Raw genomic sequence first — 22,399 nt, forward strand, 5'->3', positions numbered from 1 at the left:
TATATGTGTATACACATATATATATATATATATATAAATACACATACACACACGTACATACAGGCATATATATTTATACAACATACGCAGACCTAGTTAGTGAATTTGAAAGGTTAACAAACTCAAGACAGACTAAACTTGTTTCTGACGTCATCATGCGATGGGCGTGATAGCCTACCCATTAAAGCTGTTCATGTTTTGTTGAGTTACTATGTAAATAAAATCACATCCGACCACTCTTAAAATAATTCGAATTAGCTGGGTCATCTGGGTTATGCATTTAAGAATGGAATGAATTATACCATTTCATAATCATAGCCATTTTGTTTGAATTGTCTATTGTGTGTGCGTATTTGCTCGGGTTATTTTATTCACCACTGCTGTAAGTGATCCTCAGCCCTTGCCCTAGTCAGCAATCTATGTTCCACAAATCTGTCATCATTCCAAAGACACGCGTCTTCGTGGAACGACAGACGCGAGCGCGGTAATATGCCGATGGGGGTGTGTGCGTATGGCGAGCGGAGCAGTAGAGTTATTTAGCGAGACTGATTTCTTTCTTCGCTGAAGGGAATACCGCAGCAATTAATACACGAATTACGGCGTAGTGAAACTATTTGACAGCTTGACGAGGTCTACTCTCTAACTTCTGCTAAAGACAAGGAATCGCTTGACGCATGCATGCATGTAATATCTGTCTCAAATCGCAGCAACGAGAGCCGCATAGGCTATTTTATAATGCGAGCGTGACAACATTGCAAACGGAGGCAGAAATAAGGGAGAATAGCGGAGGGCCAGTCCTAGCGGTTCACCACTATACGAGCCAGACCAAAGGCGGGGGAGAGCGGGCCGAAACAGCAGTATGTCGAACCGAAAACATCGGGACAACCAAGAGATGTGCGCTCGTAAGGTCCGGGAGCTTGCCCAGGCTGGAGTAAACAAACACTGCTTCGAGTGCAGTCAACCCGGGGTGACTTATATCGATATCACGGTCGGCTGCTTCGTGTGCACGTCGTGCTCTGGAATGCTGTGAGTAGCCTATATGCATACATAAGGGAAATGTGGTTACCTTCTATGACAGGCATATTGCGAATATGCCTATTATAATAACAATTTCTGGTTCATCTAGATAACATTTTTGTTTGCTATTTAAATTGAGTAGAAAGCGAAACTGTAACATGTGGCCTATTCTGTAGGCTGCCCGTATTAATTTACGCGGTGTCTCTTCCTCCCCTTGGTGTGAATGTTTAGGCTACTTCCTTTGGCTACAGATAATCGGACTACTGCTTTATCAGTTTCAGGCGTGCCCGTTAATCGTGCTCGTATTACGTTTCATTTCGTCATGGCCCCAGGTTTGGCGACTCTTTTAGCCTCATGTATTGTGTTCTGCATGCAGACTAGCTAGCTTAGGTCCTAGCAGATTAGTCTGGGTGTTGGACATTTTCCTTAGATTTCACTACTGTAATCGCAATGGCGATATTTCAGCACATGTTTAGTCTTTATTCACGAGAATCAACTTGATGCTGCCTCACTTTAAATATCAGTCTGTCACTAACACTCAGGTCTAAACCGGAAACCCTTTGCGCACTGAATGAGCAGTTTGATGTCCTGTATGCATACATCCTTCTCTACACTGGATGTGCACCATCACCATTGTGAAATCAACAATACGTTCACCTCTTCTCACAGTCACCTGTCACTTTTAACATTTTTAGTACACATTTTCTCATTTAAATATATCAGTGTTGCCCTTACTGAGTTTTTATGGTTTTAAGCTGCATAATGTGAATTGTGATTCACTATTCTTCCATCTTTCTTTTATCGTTTTCTTTTTTCCTATCTCTCTTCTCTAAGGAGAGGACTTAACCCTCCCCACAGAGTCAAGTCTATATCCATGACAACCTTCTCCCAACAGGAAGTGGAGTTTCTGCAAAACCATGGCAATGAGGTGAGTGACAGGCAGGCTGCAGTCAGGTGGACTTGTGGGTGGGACTTATTACACCTATATCTGCACCATTCTGCACCCCATCACAGTTCTGTACTAATCCTTAATGCTCAGCATGTTACTTAGCTGGATAATATTTCAATGTTGGGAAAAGGTGAACTAAGAATCGTGATGCATATTGGGACTTGTAACATTCTGTATTAAATATGCATGTTTTTAAGTTCCAGGAGAAATAAAGCAATAACAGGTATTATAAGTAGGATGTATATTATATATGATAAATATATGTCCTTGGTTCGAGGCCACCTGAAGAGGGATTGAGACCAGGATGAGGTGGTTTTATCTGTCTTTGCCTAAGGAACTATTTATTTTTTATCGTTTTTCCTTATCGTGAATAAACTATTAGTTCTAGACATTTTATATCTATCTTTATAAACTAGAAGCGCAAGCCTCACTGTCCTGTCAAACTAGTAGAGGAGGCCCGCCTAGACGCCAGTTATTCGCTGTTCCGCAGGAATGCGCTCTGCCTACACACTGCCCAGTTTGTGCAGTAAGAGAAATCAAACAGCAGTTCTGCCCAAACTTCATTGTTTCTGTGTGCGCATGTGCACGTGTGTGCGCGTGCCTGTGTGTATGTTTGTGGTTTACTTACACTTTAGCCTTTTAGTAGACACTCTAGAGCAGCTTAGTCTATTGTTCATGTTGCACCACATGTGTGTGTGCTTGTTTGTGTGTGCTTGTTTGTGTGTGCTTGTTTGTGTGTGCTTGTTTGTGTGTGCTTGTTTGTGCTTATGCATCTCCGCATGTGTGCGTAGGTGGGGAGGAGGACCTGGCTGTGTGCCTTTGATCCAAAGACCGACGGGTGCTTCGACAAGAGGGACTCCCAGAAACTGAAAGAGTTCCTCCAGGACAAATACGAGAAGAAGAAATGGTGAGAAGATTGGTGATCATGCCTTAATACAACCAGAATAGGTGCACCACCCACTTGGAAGTCATTCCGCCACTCAGTTGTAGTTTCTAATTAAGTTAAATATGTGCGTGTTGTGGTACCGGGGTATACGTGTTGTGGTACCGTGGTATACGTGTTGTGGTTACCGGGGTATACGTGTTGTGGTTACCGTGGTATGCGTGCTGTGGTTACCGTGGTATGCGTGCTGTGGTAACCGTGGTATGCGTGCTGTGGTAACCGTGGTATGCGTGCTGTGGTTACCGTGGTATGCGTGCTGTGGTTACCGTGGTATGCGTGCTGTGGTTACCGTGGTATGCGTGCTGTGGTTACCGTGGTATGCGTGCTGTGGTACCGTGGTATACGTGCTGTGGTACCGTGGTAAACATACTGTGGCAAACACGTATCCTCTTGAAATGTAATCACACCATTGAAATGTTCTCCAGGCATTTTTCGAAAAACAAGAACCGGAAGGGCTTGGAGGGACCCTGGAGTCCCCAGGGAATTCAGACCTTACCCCCGTCCCACGGCCCAATGGCTGCCCAGCCGCCCCCCCAGTCCATGACCTCATCAGCCAGAACGACACGCGCACTGGTGAGGCACGCAAGCCCTCGCAAAGGGCTGATATTAAGCTTTTTTTAATTGAGAGAGAATGTGGAAAGAGAGAGAGAGAGAGAGTGGAGTGAGGAGTGAGGAAGACCAGTGTTACTGAGTGGAGTGTACAAAGAAAGTGAGAGCTTGCAAAAAGAAGAGAGAGAGAGAAAGAGACCAGCAGAGAGACACAACCAAAGGGGAAGAATCCCCTCCAGGTCTAATTCACATCAAAAATAAAAGGCTGAATAAAAGATGAGGGGTTATGTGAGCAACACTCCCACCGACTGTGCTGACTGCCTGGTTCCCCCTTGTCTCCCATCTTGTCCAGCCCCAGTCTCAGCTCTCATCCTGGGGGGACAGAGTCCCAACCATCTCGCCTGCGGACATGAGGGCTGACGTTTTCACTGCTCGTGCTCCCTCCCGCTCCCAGAGCTTCAGAGACGCCCCTATGAAAGGTACACCTGTTCTGTACCTTTTTTTTGGTGTGAGTAATGGCTCCCAAGGCCGCATCATTTTACTTGTTCATATTTCTGCATCTCTCCATAGGTATGTCTTTTTTTTCTCTCTCTCTCTCTCTGTAACTCTGTCCGTCTGTGTCTCCCTCTGTCTCTCTCTTTTTCTCTCTTAGACTCTCTGATGAGTGGTATAGAACGACAACGTCCAGGCTCTCTGTCTTCGACACTGGGACCCCAAAGCCACGCTCCCCCCTTCCCAGCCCTGCCGAGGCCCTCAGGTACCCAGCGCCCACTCCTCTGGACCTATGAACTTCCTTGTGTTTTCTACGTATCTCACCTTTTCTTCCCCCTTTTCCGGGGCTCTAGTTCATCTTGTTCCTTCTGTCTCTCTCTTTCTCTTTCTCTCTACCTTTACCTCTTTAGCCAGTAGCACTTTCAAAAACAACTACATTTTAGGTAAGGCATTAAACCCATTCAGTGTTTCTCTGTGTCCTGAATGGCTCTTCATAGGTTACCATAGAAAAAAAACACAGTGGAATATAATAGAATACAGTAGAATGTAACACTTTGGTGGCATGTAAGGATGGTGAGTAGTCCTGTGCTCTTCTGGGTCTATTTGAGTGTGTTTCTCTCCCAGATTTGAAGCATGGCTAGGTCGAGGAGAGAGCACTATTCCCAGAGCGAGAAAGAGAGAGAGAGAGAGAGGAGTAAGGAAAATAACACATTTATGGTTATTTTTGAGAGTAGAGCCAAGGCTCCTTTCAACAGGGGCCCTATGGTATTTCGCCATGAACTGTTACAGCAGTGTGGTTGGCTAAGTGGGTCAAAGTTCCAAATTAGAACGCTGTGAACTGTGTGATTGTATTTGCTATGATTGTGTCCACAACCGATCCAATCTAGGAACACATTCAAATTCTGTTTGTTCCTAATAAAAGTAATGTGCCAAATGTTTGCTCAAAGCTAACATTTCCACAGAAGGGCATTCAGAGGATAGATTTGTCCTCTTGGTCTGTTTAGACTATTGCCTGTTCAGGTCACAAGGTCAGAGAAATCTCAGAGAGCCGATATAGTGAACTACTTTAAGGTGTTCACCGTTCCTCTTTGTTTGGTCTTCCCAGGTCGTTCTGTGCTCTCTTCTGGGGGCTGTGGCTCTTTCAGGGCCTTCCCTAAGTCTCTGAGTGTGGACTTCGGAGGGCTCAGCCAACAGCACAGTCAAAGTGCCCTCAGCATCGCCCCCCCCACCCCGGCCACAGCCCCCGGCCCCAACATGCAGACACAACACCAGGACCGATACGCTGCCCTCTCCCAACTAGACAGTGTCTTTTCTGACACGTCTCCTGGAAACGTGACTGGACCGGGGACTGGAACCGTGACTGGACCTGGGTCTAGAGCTACAGGTGTGTGTGTGTGTGTGTGTGTGTGAGAGAGGGAGGGAGGGAGTGTAGGAGTGAAAGGTTGTCATCAGCTGCGTTGCATAACATTCTTACTCTAAATGCCAAGGTTTTAGCAAGTGAATTATCCCCTTTCTGTGGCTTTGTTACAGAACAACCTTGAGAAAATGTTTCATTTCTCACTAAACAATGCTACTCACTGTAGGACAGCTAATGATGACATATGGTATATGCTCAGGAACAAGGATTCGTATAGCTTTTAAATGTAAAGCAGTTCATGCACTGAGCACGTGCAAACAGATGCACCTTGAAAGAACACACACTCAATCAGAGCTTTTCACCTTTTCTGGGAGATTGAACATACTCCTAATAGTTAATTACATTTGATCTCTGAAATAAACCCCTGCCTAAGCCCGGTTGGGGTTCAGACTTTAATTATTTGGGTCTGTGTTTCAGCACCCCCTGATGGACTGCCCCAGTATAGCACCCTATTTGGGAATCGCCTGTCAGCCAGTTCCACTCCTGCCAGGTAATGAATGTTGAACTAAGTCTTGTTTCAATTATTTATCTTGAATAAATTGAATTAACTGTTTTATGTGCAAATCTACCAGTCCACAGTAAAAAATTATTTATTTATTTCGGATATCTGCAGAACTGCTTGATATTATAGTAAATATACAATAGTAAATTTACTTTTGAAATGAACAGAGTGGACAGGTTTTGTTTTTCCTAATGTATTACTCATTCTCTCCTCCATTTTCAGCTCTCCCGGTGTGGATATTGGGTCTGGAACGCAAACATTTGCAAGTAGGCTGAGTTACAAAAATCTGAATGAGTCACTTGTGCAATGTTATTAATCTGTTTTAACGGGTATTCTTTTTATAAAAGAGCTGTGAAAGACGTGGATGCATCCATTAACATTTACCTTCCTTAATTTTACCCTCTATACCCACCTGCCTGTCTCTCTACTCTTCTCTCTATATCTCTCTACTCTCTATATCTCTCTACTCCTCTCCTCTCTATATCTCTCTACTCCTCTCCTCTCTCTACTCCTCTTCTCTCTCTATCTCTCTACTCCTCTCCTCTCTATATCTCTCTACTCTCTATATCTCTCTAATCCTCTTCTCTCTATATCTCTCTACTCTCTATATCTCTCTACTCCTCTTCTCTCTATATCTCTACTCCTCTCCTCTCTCTATCTCTCTAATCCTCTTCTCTCTCTATCTCTCTACTCCTCTTCTCTCTATATCTCTCTACTCTCTATATCTCTCTAATCCTCTTCTCTCTATATCTCTCTACTCCTCTTCTCTCTATATCTCTCTACTCTCTATATCTCTCTAATCCTCTTCTCTCTATATCTCTCTACTCCTCTTCTCTCTATATCTCTCTACTCTCTATATCTCTCTAATCCTCTTCTCTCTATATCTCTCTACTCCTCTCCTCTCTCTACTCCTCTTCTCTCTATATCTCTCTACTCCTCTCCTCTCTCTACTCCTCTTCTCTCTATATCTCTCTACTCCTCTCCTCTCTCTACTCCTCTTCTCTCTATATCTCTCTACTCCTCTCCTCTCTATATCTCTCTACTCCTCTTGTCTTGCTAATCCCCTTTGTCTCCCCCTGTATCTTTACTCCTTATCTCCCGTTCTGTCTCTCTACTCCTCTTTGTCTCTCTATCTCGGTACTTCCCCTTCTCTTTCACTCTGTCTCTCTCTCTCTGTATCTTTTCTCATCTCTGTTTCTGTCTCTCGCTCTGTCTTGTCTCTAACTTCTTGTCTCAGATTTTCCCAACCCATTCAGCACCAGTTCCAGCTGTCAGCAGCAGCAGCCAGCCCTGTCCCCCAGTAACCCCTTCAACAGCAGCACCTCGGGAGGTAAGCTGCCTACAGGGCAGTGCTTATTCAGCCGGAGGGCAAAGGTCACTAATGCAGCAACACATTAAAGTATGCATTAAGGTACTCCTTAAGGGATAATGTTTGGGGTAATGTTCATTACCGTTAGGGTTAGGGTTAGGGTTAGGGTTAATTGTCTGGCAAAATATTCTCATTTACTGCTTTCATCCTAGTGGGAGTGTTGTTAACAATAGTGATTACCGTTGTGGAAGAAAGCAAAGTTTATAGTCATTTCACAGTGTTTATCATGACCAATTCACGGTATGTTTTTATATTGTTACACTATAGACTATTTTCTCTATGATAGGTTTAAAATCACTGTCCCAGTTTAAAACTGTCCCTGCCTTTGTCCATCCTGATTGGTCAAATAATCACTGAGGTATACACAAAGGAACTACGGCTGCCTGTGAATCACATAAGTCTCACTGGGCATTGACAGATTCTTGCCTTTTAATCTGTGCTTGAGGTCTGCAATGAGTGAGTCATAAGAAGTATGTACACTGATTAGTTTATAGTGTATGTAGTGAAAAATCATTAACAAACAGTTGGAATGGACACTTAGTGGCTGGATAATAATTTTTCAGGAGATAATCGAATGTTCTGTTTGTGATTCAGCCCCCTTATGTTCTGTCTCTGTGCAGATGACTGCAGTGGGTTCATCAACTCTTCAGCCCCCAACACCTTCCCAGCTCCCGCCACCCAGAACGCATTTCCACACAAGCAGACCAACAACCAGGAAGCCAACGGCAAGTAGAAGTGGACTTTTATTCAATTTCAGTAGACATTTAATGTATATTATTGTTTTATATTCTAGAATATTCTCCAACCATACAGAAAAACACAAAAAAAACATTAGACATTTCTTTTCTATCAAAATATTGGTACACATTTTGCAAAGAAAATACTGTAAAACGTTTGTCCAGACTTTTTACTGGTACTGTATAAAAAAAGCCAGTTGCGTAAATATATTTTCCAGCTGGGCTGCAGGAGCATGTTAGGTTGTGATCAAATGAACGTTGCCTCCTGCAGACCTAAGGGGCTCCAGCCTCAAAGCCAATGATGATTCACTGCATCTCATTTCCTCTGCTTACATAATACCAACTCAGCGCCCAAATATAGAATTACAACCCATAACATGCGAACTAGTTAAATCGCCATGGCCATAGAGAGTTGCCCATTCTAGTAATTCTACTTCTATGTTAGCCGTTGGATGGGTTGGTGTGTTTGAATGGCAATTTCCATGTTGCTCTGTTTGTAACAGCAGCATTTTATCTGATGTATTGGTACTCGGTCCTAATGTAACTCTGGTTTCGGGGGGGGTGGTGGTTGTGTTGTTAGGTTTTGCCCCTTTCCCGGCACCAAACTCTCAACCCAAAGTTCCCCGACCGATGTCAGTGAACCCCTTCACAGTGAGTACCACACTGCAGTCACAAAGCCACAATGACCATTAGGTGTGCTTCAACAGGTTGCATAGAGTTTCTTGGGGATTTGGTCTGCTTGGCTGCTTATGTCTTATGCTAATGCTTCGCTCAGAAAGAGCTAATGGTTCATTGGTATTTGAGGCTTGCAGTGGACTTACAGTATTAACTCTCTGTCCTCTTGCTCGTTTCTCTCCCTCTCCTTCCCCGTTTTCCTCTCGCCCTCCTTCTACCCCTTTACTTTTCTTCCTCCCTCTCTCAGGGGAATGTTTACCCGAGTAGAGGAACGTCGCGAAACCCTTTCATCTGACGCCGTCACCTCTGGCTACCCTCACTCCCCCGGCACATGAAGGGGGGGTGGACTAAACGGGGAGTGAACTTGAGGAGTTGCTGCCATTTCAATGCTTCTAGAGGACTTTCACCTTTCAGAGAAAGAGAGAGAGACACTTTAATGTAGGCCCCTCTCCCCTCTGTGTGTGTGTGCATGTGAAGTCTGTCCAGTAATGTTTATCTGTGGAAAGAGTGTGTGTGTGTGTGTGTGTGTGTGTGTGTGTGTGTGTGCCACATGCCATATCAAAGATGTTTGTGTGACAGTAGAAGCCACCTCAGGGCTCTGTGGGTCTCATCCCCAAGAGGCACACACACATGCATTGCTCTTCCAGCCATGCCCCGCTTCTTTGCAGCAACATCCAGAGTCATAACACACCAAATCAATACACTGCTTTTTAGAGCATTAGGGCATCCAGAAGTTTCCAAAAAGTAGCCAGTCATTTAGACAGTCAGTCAGTAGGTGAATCAGACGGACAATCAGTCAGTCAGTAGGTCAGTGTGTTCCAAGTTACAGAATAGAGATTACCCTCTTCAGGGCTTATAGAGCAGAGCAAAATGACAAGCGCAAAAAAAATAATAATAAGCTATGATTTTTTTTTTTCTCAATGAGGGTTATGCCAGCCTTAACACAACATCCTCCTGACGCATGTAAATGGGAGAGTGCTACAGAGAACCCCCGTCTGTCCTTCATGTGTGCCGTGTGTGGATGTGGAACACATTCTGTTAGTTGTCATTGTCCGTAACTCATTTGTGTTTTGGTCTCAGGCTGCATGTGCTTGGAGGGCTTCGAGAGGAGAAGCTACTGAATGTAAAAGATATTTTAAAAACAATAACTGTGTACATCTCTCCATGTATGGACCAAATGTTTCTGTTGTTTTTTGGTGACAACATGGGGGTGAAATACAGTATGGTCCAAAAGTCTTAGGCATCTGAAATTCAAACTAAAGTCATTCATTTGGATAGTAAGTGTTCATTTATGAAAAGAAAATATATATATAGGTTACGTTCAAATAGGTCAGCCAGAACATTGCCCAAAGAATTACACTGTCTCCGCTGGCTTGCCTCCTTCCCATAGTGCATCTTGGTGCCATGTGTTCTCCAGGTAAGCGACGCACACGCACCTGACCATCCACGTGATGTAAAAGGAAACATGATTCATCAGACCATGTTCTGACGCTCACATGCCCATTGTAGGCGCTTATGGCAGTGGACGGGGGTCAGCATGGGCACCCTGACTGCTCTGCGGCTACACATCCCCATACATAACAAACTGTGATGCACTGTGTGTTCTGACATCTTTCTATCAGTACCAGCATTAACTTTTTCAGCAATTTGAGCTACAGTAGTTTGTCTGTTGGATCTGACCACATGGGCCAGCCTTCGCTCCCCACGTGCATCAGTCAGCCTTGGTCGCCCATGACCCTGTCACTGGTTCACCACTTTTCCTTCATTGGACCACTTTTGATCTGTACTGAACGCTGCAGACCGGGAACACCCCACAAGGGCTGCAGTTTTGGAGATGCTCTGACCCAGTTGTCTAGCCATCACAATTTGGCCCTTGTCAAAGTCGCTCAGATCCTTATGCTTGCCCATTTTTCTTGCTTCTAACACATCAATTTTGAGGATAGAAAGTTCACTTGCTGCCTAACATATCCCACCCACTGACAGGTGCCGTGATAATGAGATTATCAGTGTTATTCACTTTACCTGTCAGTGGTCATAAAACTATGGCTGATTGGTGTGTACACATGTTACTAAAACACTTACTACCCAAATAAATGGCCTTAGTTCAACTTTCAGGTGTCTAAGACTTGTGCACAGTACTGTATATATCTTTCTTACTTTGTTTCCTTTGGAAAGAGTTCTGTTGAAAAAGTCTTTGTAATGAAATGTATCCATGTTTATAATTTCAAATAATATTTGTTGGTTCTGTAAAAACAAGTGTCTAGTTTTTCTGTGTGTGTGTGAGAGATAGATACAGGTCTAAGTACATGACAGTAAAATCTGACAAGGTTTATAAGCCTGCCCACACTAGGAAAAATGCTATTTTATACTCATGGGTACAAAATAGGATTGAACATGTAGGCAGTCAATACTGTAAGTAATTCTGGATAAACGTGACTTTGAATGTTCAATTGGTTGACCCCGGGTTAAACGCACAGCTGGAGTTAGTTTTAGTTACTTTTAGGTTAGGGGATAGTCATCTTTTCTGGTCTCAAATAGATTAAAAAACAAACAAACACATGCTTGTGTGTCTGAACATCTTTCGTTTATTTCCCTGACAAGTTAAATAGGTAATGGCAATATAGAACCACCAGGCGGCACATATTGCATAGTTTTCTAACCTTGTCCCGGCATTGCATAATCCCAAATTTTTTTATGTTGGCCTAATAACAAGATAAATATGATTAATTCGCTGCTATCTATAATTAGTAACCGCGCAATTATAAGGATACAATAAATAACTTTTATAAATATTGAATATAGATTACATTGATGTGTTCATATTATGCGACCTATAGCCAATTACATTCAATTTGACCCGTTACAATAAATTAATCCCGTTCGATAGGTAACATCTGAGAGGTTCCAACGTGATAATGTTGCTCACAGGTTACGTCTTTCATCGTGAAGCAATTTGATATAGGTTTGCAGTTCTCGTGAATGTTGCATATTAGGCTACCACGTGTCACAATCATTCAACCGTACAGCATATGATGGGATCTTCAAGTAAAAAAAAAAAGGACTGAAGAACACATAACGATGCATAGGCATTATGAAATTCGATTCTGGTCTCTCTCTCGCTCTCTCTCTCTACGGACATCGGACAAGCGTTGACTGACAGCTTTTCATTCCCAGTAGCTGTAGTTCCACGCCATATCGAGAGGAAGGGAGGGGGTAGTAGTAGCAGCGAAGTAGTCAAAACTCTGCTGCCGCTAATTTAATTGATTAAAGCACATCGCCTACTAGCTAGCTAAATAGGACGTTGCTGCGAGTGCCCGTGTGTGAGGGCAGAAAACTCCCCGAGGAGCGACCGCTGAGTTTAAGCCACCGCAACGAGAAAAGGGAATATTTAATTGTCAATAATAAAAAGATTGGACTGGACTGGAGGACCTCTCTCCCTTGCATACATGTGTTAAAGGGAGGGAGGGAGGGGAACGGGACGGAATGATGTTTGGTGTTGTCTTCTCGTGGGGCTATTTTGGCTGTAATTGAAAATAGAAGTTTAGTTTCTTCTGTCTAGTTGAGAAAACACAATAACTTGAGCGCAATGGAGAGCCAACCACCCGAGCCACAAAGCTATGAGGACGTTCGAAAAAGCGGCTACCTCCGCAAGCAGAAATCCATGCACCGGCGATACTTCGTCCTCCGGACGGCCTCGGAGAGGGGCCCGGCCCGTCTCGAATACTACGAAAGCGAGAAGAAATTCCGCGGAAAGACACCCGTCCCCAAGAAAGCCCTGGTTCTGGAGACATGTTTCAACATCAACAAGCGGGCTGATGCAAAGAACAAGCACATGATAGTGCTGTACACCCGGGCGGAGAGCTTTGCCATCGCGGCAGAAAACGAGGCGGATCAAGACGAATGGTATCAGGCCATGGTGGAGCTGCAATGCAAAAGTAAGTAAGCATAGAAAAACAGCATGCAAAAGGAGCGCGTACTCCTTATAATGAAGTGGCATAGTATTGGAATACACGTGCTTGTTAAAATTCTTTGGTATGCGGCAGTTATTTTCGGACATCCAGAAATGTGAAAATAGAAGAATGCAACTATGCATGTGGTTTGAAAACGACAATAAGTTAACTTTACAGTGTTTACCCTGTACTATGGTTGTTTCATTGGGGAAGGATTGCATAATATTTTTATGCATGCTCTTTGTATTCTAAAAAAACTGTTGTGTCGTACTCTTTTCATAGTGCATTGTTGTGTTGTTAGGACCATCTAAATATTACTCAAAAAACTGTTCATAGCCTACTTCTACGGAAGGCCATTTCCGCCACCAAAAGTATAATAACAAGAAGAGATGCTGTCTCATCATTGGCTGAGAAATAGACATCAGTTTTAAAACGCCGTTATGTGAGTTGTTAGACCGAACTATAATTGTTTCATACTGCTTGAATATGTATATTTTTTAAAATAAAAACTTAGAGACAACTGCTTGGACAATAGAATTAACAAAGCTAAGCTTGCTTTCTGCAGGGTACGTGTGTAGGACATTGTAATTACAAAATTACATGACTTAGTATGTTATCATCACTTGTTGTTTTAAAATCAATTGTACATATATCGCTGCGGTATAGATTTGAATTTATCCAACTGCTCTTTCAGATGAAAGTTCTCGGTTTTACAACAATCTCTATCCAAAAAACGAATATATACAAGACATATTATATATACACATTATTTAGAATTGATAACGGCTAGGTAACGTAGCCACACAAAGTTTGAATATGAAACAGATTTGATCCCATTCACATTTTCTATTAATAAAAGTAAATTTCAGGCTGATATACAGTAGGCAATACATACTTTACATCCCCACTTCAGCATTGCTTTTTATCAGTTGGAGACAATTGATCAGACTGAATCAAATATGAATTATGCACAAACTAACAAAAAATGTAGCAAATAATTCAAAACATCTGTATTTTGTTGTTGTTTACACCGCTTTTCTGTAAATAACTTGTAATAAACTAAATGAAAAGTTTTGGGGAAATGGCCAGCTAGCCACGCAAATGGGTGAATTTAGCACATTAATGCTACAAATGAGGAAACTATACATATTCTACTGTCTGTATATCGACTGACTCAAAATCTTGACTAACCACCATACATTTCAACCTTGTGTGGTCATTTTAATGGGTAGTATCAATATATTTATTAAAAAATGTGGTGGAAATGGGTTTAGGTATTCTTTGAAAATAATACTATTTTACCAATGGGAGATGTCATCCTTTAAAAGCCCAGTCCCTGTAAAACTGCAAATCTCATGCTCCAAGTTGCCATGTGCTTATCCTTGCCACCACCCATGTGAACACATGTTATCTGACTTTTCTCACCACCCAGATCGTCTGCTTGCTCCAAAAGTTCAGATATGCACCAAGAGCCTGTGGTTTGTACAGGGTTATAGGCAAACTGTTTAGTTAAAACATTGCCTGAATCTAAATTAGGGTGTTGGATCCAATGTGTGCCAACCTTCCTTTTTTCCCAAGTCAACCTGTTATGAGGCTGAGTCTTTGTTTACTTAATATGTTCTCTTTTTTTGCCAACATGACAACATTTGCCCAGACCAGAGTCACTCAAACCCCATAAAAAGATCCTTTTTTTTTCAAGCTCCACACATTTCTACCTATTCTGGTAGCTGAGCATGTTCCACTGATTCTCGTTTGATCTCGAGTTGGATTGCTGTTTTAGAGGAATTTGGTAACAGTCGATACTTGAAACCTTTTAATTCTTGAAATGCTTATGCTTTTTTTTGGTAATGATGTATGAATTAAAAGGCCCCCTTAAAAACAAACCTAGATGAGCAGGATAAACACAAGTGGAGGTATGCTTTTCTTTAGACTTTACGTATTTCTAAGTATTGATGTTGACTCTGTATTGCCGCCAGCAAATCCTGCTAACACGGATCACTCCTCAACTTGAAACCAAACGAGTTGCTCAGCTACTGGTGTGGCGTTGCAGTTGGCCTACTCATTTATTTATTTATTAATATTTGCAGTGTGCACATACAGTAGCAGAGGGCATTGATTTCGGTGTACTTTCGAATCCCTCCGCTGTTGAGCAAACTTTTTGTGCATACACAACTCTTATGCCAGTGGCTGTCTGGCTTCTATTGCCAGGTTGCCTCTGCAGTCTCATCATGGGAAAGATCATAGGCCAGTGGCGTGCGCGGTGAGAAAACACCTGACGCAATCCAGCTGAACAGAGGTTAGGGTCCAAAGTACTTGCTGCCGACCTGCTGGCCTGCATTATGTAAAAAGAGGTTGATTACAACGAGGGCACTGAGCTAGGCACCTCCACAAAAGAGAGAGATGCCAAAGCGACGCCCTGTGTTTACGTAAACCTATTCCTTGTCGCAAGCCTTCAGCACAGGTCACAATGACAAACCGGTTGAAAAAGAATGTCACCTCTTGATTAGCTTCAGCCTGTGCCACAACCAATGATGAAGGCCCGTTACTTTAAGTAGGCACAAGCAAAAAATGCAACGAAGCTACATTGACATAATTACGAGAAGTCCCGCAGGCCAGCACCCTGGAGGAGGCATGTTTGGGATGGCGGCAGAGGATGTGGTTGCCAGATTGGGCAGAAAAGGGAGTCACCTGTTGTCAGCCGTAAAACAATCGGTTGACTAAACCAAACGAACAACCCTGTCGACTGTCCTGTCGGCTCAAACGTTTTGACGTCTGTCTTTGAGATTTCCCCCCGGTCAGTTGTGTCTCTGAAGTCTCTGCTATGCGGGGGTTAGGTGTTTGTTCAAGGTTGTGTGGAAACATGCACATCTATTTTTTTATCACCGGTCTGAAGGTAAGACATTTCGCCATCAAAAACAGTGCAAGTCAGCCATGTTGATCTATGGATTATACAGCCATGCAGATCCTGGTGAGCCATGTTGATCTATATAGATTATACAGCCATGCAGATCCTGGTCAGCCATGTTGTTCTATAGATTCTACAGCCATGCAGATCCTGGTCAGCCATGTTGATCTATATAGATTCTACAGCCATGCAGATCCTGGTCAGCCATGTTGATCTATATAGATTATACAGCCATGCAGATCCTGGTCAGCCATGTTGTTCTATAGATTCTACAGCCATGCAGATCCTGGTCAGCCATGTTGATCTATATAGATTCTACAGCCATGCAGATCCTGGTCAGCCATGTTGATCTATATAGATTCTACAGCCATGCAGATCCTGGTCAGCCATGTTGATCTATATAGATTATACAGCCATGCAGATCCTGGTCAGCCATGTTGATGTATCAATTCTACAGCCATGCAGATCCTGGTCAGCCATGTTAATGTATAGATTCTACAGCCATGCAGATCCTGGTCAGCCATGTTAATGTATAGATTCTACAGCCATGCAGATCCTGTCGTGTGTCTTATATAGTTAAGTGTTTGCAACATTTTCCATCCCTTTCATGCAGACGTTGATAGAATGATCTTTGAGGTGATTGAGGCCAACTTGCCTGCACACCCACTCACGCAGAGTTTCTCAGAACCCCAACCTATTTATTCAGTAGAAGGGTGTGCCAGTATTTGTGTTGGGAGTTGACAACAAGCTCCTCCTCCCATTCATAATGATGCAATTGGAATAAGATATGGGCGGGCTCTGTCAGTGACCATGCAGTTTTACGGGGTTTCGGTCCAGTAAGCAGGAGCTTCTGGGGGTAATGTGAACCCCCACAGTGTGTGGAGTTGGGGAGTAGAGGAATTCACACCAATCCAGGCTGTCTGTTGAGGCCCTATAGTTGTTGGGGGTGGGGTGGGGGGCCCATAGCAACACATCTTTTCCTATCTAGACCACTCCCCTTCATGTAATAACTTTTTAGTAAAAAATAATACAACTCCCTGAATTCAAGTTATATTGGTCTCCTTGCTCCAATAGGTGTGGGGGAGTGGTTTTTCCAAAAGCAGGGGCTTATACTGCGGTTGTGGGCCAAAGCTGAAAAGATTTGATAAATTCGAGAGATATGTTGACACAACAACAGGTAGTTATTAACACTGGCGATGGATGTGGGAGCATGGGATTCACAGATAGAGAATGGCATTCTTTCTCCACACACGCACGCACACACACACACACACACACACACACACGCACACCCACACATTCCACTATTCCTTCAGCACCATTCTCCTTCTCCTTGTGCGGCCTTATGGGTATCTGCCTGCTGCTGAGGAGAGGAAAAAAGCATGAGGGGGGCTGTTTCTTGGGAAGACCAGGCCCTTGAGGAAAACAGATTCCATCACCTAAAAGAGGCAATGTCCTCGGGATGGACCCGTTATAGTATTTCTGTGGACAAAGAATAGATTTCGGTGCTCATGTGAACTGCAGCAGCCCCTCAAATGTCTTGATCCAAGCCTGGCTGTGAAACATTAGTTGGAGTTAGAATATCATTCTACTTCATTTTATTAGTACTAGACGATGTCATTTAAATTCTGTGATTGTCATCCTTACCAACGTGAGTCGATGCCAAAAAACATCCAGTGCAAACCGGTGACTGGTACACTTCTCAAATGTCTGGTGAATAAAAATGTGCCAGTCAAATGTCCGTAAACCCTGATTCTCTCTCACACACACACACACACACACACACACACACACACAAGTGCACGCACGCAGCCAGAAAACTGTTGAGTCTGTCCAACGATCACTAACTGTCCCTCTGCTGAATTCTGGGAAAATCACCTGAAGCAGCCAGACACACTCTTCATCCTAATATCTCACAGGCAACCCCCCCCCCCCCCCCCCCCCCTCTGCCAACCCCAAAATGTGCACAAATCCAGTTAAGCTGCCATGCAGGAATCAAGAGAGATTGGGATCTTTATTATTTGTTCAGCCAGATTCATGGAGCCCATTTGGCCCGTCACTTCAGTACCAAGCCGTAGGAGAAGCTCACACTATTTCTGTGGAGTGTATCCAGGCTCAGACAAGACTATTAGGGGAGAGGGGCATCGTCGGTTGCCAGGCTAAGTCCTCTGCCTCATTTGCCACCTCAGGAACTGTTCTTGACCCTTGTTAACTACGGGCCGGTGCGAACTGAAGAAGAGGATGAGATACACAGCACTGAATTGTTAACCCTGGAGGCACACACACACACACACACACACACACACACACACACACACACGCGCGCGCGCGCACACAGACGCACAAACGCACACGCAAACACTAGGTGGCAAACCCCTGATTAAATTATAGTGTGCAATGGTGCTTATTAGCCTAGTGTGTCAAACTTAACCAGCGAGACAGGACCCAGAACAAAAGCCCTTTCAAGTCTACCTCGATGACAGGGAAGCTTAGCTCTGATCTGCAGTCAGCTTTCCCTTTCCACGTCATGCACCAGGCATGGCCGTCTCGTACTCTTGCTTTGTCATAGGGTCGGTCGGGAGGCACTTCATCTGTGTGGCTACATTTGTCCGATGGCAGTAGCATATTATTTATACCCGGGCCCCGTCAGTTTGCCAGCCAATCCAGGCAGTATGATCTGGATCCTGCTGGTAGTCGCCTGGACCAGGGAGGTCATTAAACCTTAAACTCATCTAAACCCATACTCATCTCCCTAATTAGACATAATTATTGTCTCAGAGTCAGCTTGATGCAGCGCTCCCAGACAGGGACAACAGCCACTGGTCCTAGCCTAGCATTAATATAGCCGCTAACACCCAGGGGGCAGTTGACTCCCTATTTCCCCATGGTTAAAAGAAGTGCGCTACAGAGAGGGTGGCGCCATTTGGGACGGAGATTAGACTAGCAGTGTGAGCTGGATCAGAACCAGCCAAAGCTGGTGGGGTTCGGGGTCCTCCTTCTTCCTTTAGTACCAGCCACAGGGTCGTTTCCTAGGCAGAAAATAGTTTATGCCCATTAACACCCTGTAATTTCATTTAACATCTAGGGCGAGCCCCTGTTGTGCAATAGCTTCGAGTTCAGTCTCACTTGCAAAAGGCAGCAACTGTAGAAGAGCTGCCTTGAGGCTTCACTCGACTCGTAGACTTAGAGAGACTCGTAGAGAGATCCATTTAAATCCTCCGTATGTGCGTTGTGCATGTGCTATATGAGTATTAGCCACAGTACGGTTTGCCATGGATAGTCGATAATTGGCCCGTCATTTCTTCCCTTTAAAAAGCAATTGATCTAGTCTGAAAGTCAATATGCCAAGATGCACCTGGGAGCACAGCGGCTGGTATAAAAATCTTTAATGGGGACATTGACCTGGGTCACATGTTCAGATATCGAGCCTGGTCGTTGCTGTAAATAAGGTGTCCTCAGTCAACTTGCCTAATGAAGTAAGAGGAAATATAAAAAAAAAATAATAATAATAATCTGCTAGTTAATAGTACATTTACAACCACCCGCTAACCTGACTGTGGTGCCCGACCAGATCAGTGGGTTAGTCTCAGTGCTGCGTCTCCACTTTCACTCACACAGCTGTGCTCACAGAATGACACAGGTTAAGGTTAGTCCTCCTCCACCATATTGCTTCGGCTGTTCTGTTCCGGTGAAGAACGAGGGAGAATTGACCCCTTCCAGCGGATGACGTACGTCTGCCTGGCATGTCATCCTCCAAGGCGTTCTTGATCCAGCCGCGGTCCCGTGTACTCACAAAGGCCTTGACCGGGCAGTGTTTATCTCAGGATTTGGCCAACTGTCAGAGGTTTTCAAGATGGCTGCTAGGTTGGCTTAGGTTGTTGTTAAGAAAATCTGGGGAAGACTGCCACAGAAACACATGTGGTCCTCGAGTGACGACACAGCTGTGTGTGTGTGTGTGTGTGTGTGCGTGCGAGAAACGTGTGTGAAAGGAACCTTAGGGAGGTGGTAGTGTTTGCGTGTTATGTTTCCCTCCGGGGCCCAGAAGAAAGGGGGATACATAATGAGCGGGAAAGGGAGGGAGGAAAACCGAGAAAGGGAAGATGACACAGAGTGGGACACTTGGCAGCAAGAGAGGTCTTTTTGGGGGACCCCAACGTTTTATAGACTCTGGGCAACACACATGCGCGCGCGCACACACACAGACACGCAATCACACAGTGGACACAGCTGTCCTGTGTCTAGCCTCACTGGTTAGTCAGCTGGACTGTGGGAGGTGAGAGAGAGAGGAGAAGCGGAGCAGTCAAGGTGGTAAATTATGGGGATTTAGGCCTCAGAAGTCCGACTTGTTGGCTTCGCCGGCGACATGTTTTGGAGCGATGTGGTGTACTAGGGCACTGAGGTCAGCGGCGCAAAACGACCTAGTGGGAAAAGGCTCTTTCAGCCGAAGCTTTATTTTTCAGTGTTTAGCTGAGTGCACTTGCCAAACTGAGAGAGAGAGAGAGAGAGAGACAGAGTGAGAGAATGAGGCAAATGTTTTACAGATTTAGCTATACACAATTCATGTTTGTTTTAAGGGTCACCAAATTGAAGGCCTGAGGTTTATCGCCAAGATTTAGCCTCACCGAGGTCGTGCTCTGCAATGAATTTGATAAGATTGGAATGTAAAATCAACAAAACCTGTCAGGGAAAAGATGTTAACTTGCTAACCTTTGAAGTGTTTCCTTTCACCGCTGTATCAACAGTAGATTAATCTTCTGATCTTCAATATAAACCCGTCCAGACAGTTAGAGTCCATGTACTCCACTTCTGTGGAACCAAACCCTCAGAAGATACAGAATAACCTATAGCAACCACATGGCAAACATGGTCTACAGAGAGAGCCTAGCTCATAAACAACCCAATGCCTAGTAATCATTACAAACAGTACTTTAACAAGTTTAAAACCAAACTAGAACGACTTTCTGGTTCAAACTTCACCGTCGTCATCACTACTACACCAAACTACATTGTGTATTCGGGGGCCATTGGTGAGTCTTCCTACCAAACCTCACACCCGTTCTCTACCTCACAACGGAGGGTTTCTCCAGCTCACTGTGTCCATACTGCAGCCATACTGTGTCAGAGGTGACCTACATAAAACAGGGTAGCCTAGCTAGTGTTTGATAACAGCTATCACTAGGTCACACTCCGTTTGGCGCTAATGGAAGAAGGCTCGTCAGTAAGCTCACGCATGCATGTTTAAATGTCGCATGAACAGCCAGAAAGCCCACATGTTCATGGGCAAAGGACAAACCACTGTTATTGCCCCACAATAAAAGTTGGCATGAATAATGAGCATGGGGAAATACTGTGGTGTCTTGGTTCTAACCAGGCGTAGTCACGCCTGAGACATTAATGTGTGAGTGAGGACCAGCTACACGAGATATATATATATATATATAGCTATAGCTCTGAAAAAGAGACTAATGCACCCTTTTCTTTCCTTTCCAAAAAGTTGAAAAGGAAAGTTTTAATTTTAACCCTTCTGTTCCTCACTCAAAACCTTCCTTTTCAACTTTTTTGGAAGGGAAAGAAAAAAGTGCAGTGGTCTCTCAATTTTTTCCAGATCTGTATATGTATGTATATACAGTGGATATAAAAAGTCTACACACCCCTGTTAAAATGCCAGGTTGTTGAGATGTAAAAGAATGAGACAAAGATAAATCATGTCAGAACCTTTTCCACGGGTGACATATAATGTGAACAATTCAATTGAAAAACAAACTGAAATAACCTGTGTGTGTGTGTGTGTGTATATGTATGTATGTATGTATGTGTGTATGTATGTGTGTGTATATATATATATATATATATATATATATATATATTATTATTTGTATATATATATATATATATTATTATTTGTATATAATATATACACAGACCACCACTGAACTCCAAAGGTTATTTTGACAGTGACACATTGCATTTCCAGGACCTTGGATTTTGAAATGATATGACTGTGGGTTTAAAGTACAGTGTCAATGTTTTTTTTTTTTTTACCAGAGTTATGGCAAGAGAAAAGTGTGGCGGAAGACATGGCACCTAGTCTTTGAGATATGGTGAAGGGGTTGTTGTGATTTGAGCCTGTATGGCTGCCACTGGAACTGGTTGGCATGCCTTCATTGATGATGTAACTGCTGATTACTGGAGCAGGATGGTTTCTGAAGTGTCCTGTGTCTTGCCAGCTCAAATACAACCAAATGCCTCTAAAATGATGTGACGGATCTCATCATTCAGCCAGACAATAGCCTCCAATCCAGTGCTTCAGCTACCAAGGACATTTTCAGGGCTAAAATTACAATCTGTTTATGCTTCTCTGCAATAATAATGCCAATGATTTTGCACCCGCAAACCAGGCAGGGACGGTGCGTGCTTCATACAAGGCTGCAGATAAGCGTCAGTGTACTTCTTAGCAAATCTTCTGACATACTGGCATCTTTGTGATCCAAATTTGGACACTACTTAAAAAGACTCTCCGCCACTGGTTGCCCTTCCATGTTTTATGGTCATCAACATACTGCTATCTCTTCTGCTTGTTGCCTCTCCCCAAAAGCCCTAATGGTTTCTTCGCTGCAACACACCCTACAAGGCCCTTTAATTTAAGACTTCTTCTCAGGTTAAGGCATGTACTTTGGTGATGTATATATGCGTGTATGTGTGTCTGTTTGTCTGTGTGTATATAAATAAACAGTATATATGTATGTGTGCGTGTGTGTGTGTGCATGTGTGTGTAATTAGTATAAATCCTTATACTTTTCTCAAGGGGGGACAGAGAAGTACAGTAAATATTGAATGAATAGAGCAGTGTGGAGTTTGCGCTGGACTTCATACTGCAGTTGGTTGTAGCTGCCA

At 43.7% G+C, this 22,399-nt stretch overlaps 2 protein-coding genes across 5 annotated transcripts in view; both read left to right on the top strand.

Annotated features, from left to right (window-relative positions):
* The first annotated feature begins 296 nt into the window (after positions 1 to 296).
* Positions 297 to 10,061, top strand: agfg2 (ArfGAP with FG repeats 2). Of its 3 annotated transcripts, XM_020043122.3 has the most exons (15): positions 952 to 1,026; positions 1,249 to 1,349; positions 1,852 to 1,945; positions 2,758 to 2,873; positions 3,335 to 3,482; positions 3,811 to 3,937; positions 4,111 to 4,215; positions 4,361 to 4,393; positions 5,056 to 5,334; positions 5,785 to 5,857; positions 6,092 to 6,135; positions 7,107 to 7,199; positions 7,859 to 7,963; positions 8,556 to 8,626; positions 8,898 to 10,061. In XM_020043122.3, the coding sequence occupies exons 3-15, from the start codon at positions 1,892 to 1,894 to the stop codon at positions 8,943 to 8,945; spliced, it is 1,296 nt and encodes a 431-aa protein (XP_019898681.1). In that variant the 5' UTR covers positions 952 to 1,026; positions 1,249 to 1,349; positions 1,852 to 1,891; the 3' UTR covers positions 8,946 to 10,061. The 3 variants fall into 3 exon arrangements, with proteins under 3 accessions (XP_010886114.1, XP_010886115.1, XP_019898681.1); XM_010887812.5 differs by lacking the exon at positions 1,249 to 1,349 and having other exon boundaries at positions 297 to 1,026; XM_010887813.5 differs by lacking the exons at positions 1,249 to 1,349; positions 4,361 to 4,393 and having other exon boundaries at positions 299 to 1,026.
* A 1,620-nt stretch (positions 10,062 to 11,681) lies between these two features.
* The window catches only part of si:ch73-335l21.1 (insulin receptor substrate 1-B), a 43,835-nt gene continuing 33,117 nt past the window's right edge, over positions 11,682 to 22,399 (top strand). The window contains exon 1 of one of the 2 annotated variants that reach the window (XM_013140481.4): positions 11,682 to 12,585. In XM_013140481.4, the coding sequence (XP_012995935.2) occupies positions 12,237 to 12,585 (349 nt within the window). In that variant the 5' untranslated portion in view covers positions 11,682 to 12,236. The remainder of the gene's footprint in view (positions 12,586 to 22,399) is intronic. The other variant, XM_013140480.4, reaches the window with a different exon arrangement.

The sequence above is a fragment of the Esox lucius genome, chromosome 24, assembly GCF_011004845.1.
Source record: "Esox lucius isolate fEsoLuc1 chromosome 24, fEsoLuc1.pri, whole genome shotgun sequence".
NCBI lineage: Eukaryota > Metazoa > Chordata > Actinopteri > Esociformes > Esocidae > Esox > Esox lucius.